Source organism: Frankliniella occidentalis, unplaced genomic scaffold, assembly GCF_000697945.3.
Source record: "Frankliniella occidentalis isolate FOCC.00 unplaced genomic scaffold, Focc_3.1 Scaffold26, whole genome shotgun sequence".
NCBI classification, from domain to species: domain Eukaryota; kingdom Metazoa; phylum Arthropoda; class Insecta; order Thysanoptera; family Thripidae; genus Frankliniella; species Frankliniella occidentalis.
Window position 1 is genome coordinate 432,448 of NW_026267156.1, and position 1,796 is coordinate 434,243.

Here is a 1,796-nt window from a genome sequence, read left to right on the forward strand (position 1 = left end):
CCGAATGGTCCCCAATCCGCCACTCCCCTGTTACACCCTCGTCAACATGTCGTCACCCTCTAGAGACGACGAAGAAAAGCAATCGCCGCCAGTGGGACTCGAAGAGCTGACCCAGACCCACGGCGCGCCGCCGGTCTGCAGCTCGAAGCCACTCGGCCACTCACATCTCTACAAAGAGAGGGAAGAAGCGCTGGAACACACCTGACGCTCGCACGCTGCAAAAGTCGACACTATCTCGTCACTATGTGGTCACCCGGCGGGCATCAGGGTGTGCTCCGGCGCTTCTTTCCTCTCTCTGTAGGGATGTGAGTGGCCGAGTGGCTTCGAGCTGCAGACCGGCGGCGCGCCGTGGGTCTGGGTCAGCTGTTCGAGTCCCACTGGCGGCGATTGCTTTTCTTCGTCGTCTCTCGAGGGTGACGACATGTTGACGAGGGTGTAACAGGGGAGTGGCGGATTGGGGACCATTCGGATACCGGAGGAGTGACGAGAGGTGTGACCAGGAGGTGACCAAGCGGCGACCGTACCCAGGTCACCATCTCGTCACTAACTCGTTCGATCGCCATCGCTAGAAACTCACCAGGTCGTCTCGGCGTCCTCACGCAAAAACGACGACGGTGCAACGGGCCCACAATACGCAGCTCCACTCGGGTTGTTCTTTCTAAAAATACTCATGTCGAATTGGTAGCACTCTTAGTATTAAAATGGCAGAGATTTTAGCAAAGCTCTGTAAAAGCGGGGTCCCGTGAGCCAGCCCAGGGCAACCATGAGCCTTTGCCAATACCAGGCAAAAGTAAAGAGCTATTCGCATTCGAATCAAAGGGAATGATAAAATATAGCACCCCTGGTTATTGAATTTTTAGGGGTGCTACTGCACTAGTGCCTTTGTAGAGGCACGATTTGTGCCCAAAATTTGACTTTTGGGGGGCAAGAGCGCTTTTCTAAAGGCACTATTTTACTAACGCCTCGAGGGGGCAATAACTCCTTTTTGAAGTGTACACATGATTCCCAAAATACTAAATTCCCAGTGATTCCGGTCCTCTTATATTTATTCCTTGGGTTTTCTAGTGGTAAAAAAAGCCTGTTTCGACTAACTTGTGCCAGTTCCACTATTTTCCCGCTTAGATTAAGCGATTACTGTTGATTTCGAATAATTTTATTAAAAAGTTTAACCGCCGCTCACACCTGTTGAATCGCTCATAGTAAGCCCAGGTTCAGTTTCGAATAACCACCCGACCAACAACTTAACAGCGGTTTCCATCAGTGGCTCATAGGACCCTATGCTTCCTTTTGAGCGCCCGTTTTAACCTCTTTTTTATTTGCAGGTTATTGGAGTTTGGTTTGCTTTGGCTCTGGCTGGTGAAATCAAAAAGCTTTCCAGATAAACAATCGACCATTAAAACTGTGTCCGAAGGGAGGGATTTATTTAAGACCAAAGATCTATCGTATGCTGATTTCAGCCCCATATCTGTTACCAACCGAAATAAAAAATGCATTTTTTTTTATTTGTGTCATATAGGCTTGATGCGGAAAGAACGTAGAAAGTGCACCAACTAGGCATACAATTTAAACATTTACTTAACAGCTAAGTGTGGATACAGAGATTACGAAACGCAAGTGTGATTTTCACGCCGGGCGTGATTTTTCACGATTCGTAAGCTTCACGCAGCCAATCAGGAACCGACTTTCATCACGCCTGGCGTGAAAATCACGCTCGCGTTTAGTGAACTCTGTATCCATCTTAATGAAATGTTTTCTTCAATACTACAATTACTACTACTACCACTACTACTACTACT

General features: G+C 48.0%; 1 protein-coding gene across 1 annotated transcript in view; it reads left to right on the forward strand.

The window, feature by feature from the left end:
- LOC113205753 (leukocyte surface antigen CD53) overlaps positions 1–1,502 on the forward strand; it is a 23,586-nt gene extending 22,084 nt beyond the window's left edge. The window contains exon 5 of the mRNA XM_026421499.2: positions 1,323–1,502. Coding sequence (XP_026277284.1) covers positions 1,323–1,382 — 60 coding nt within the window. The 3' untranslated portion in view covers positions 1,383–1,502. The remainder of the gene's footprint in view (positions 1–1,322) is intronic.
- The last annotated feature ends 294 nt before the right edge of the window (positions 1,503–1,796 follow it).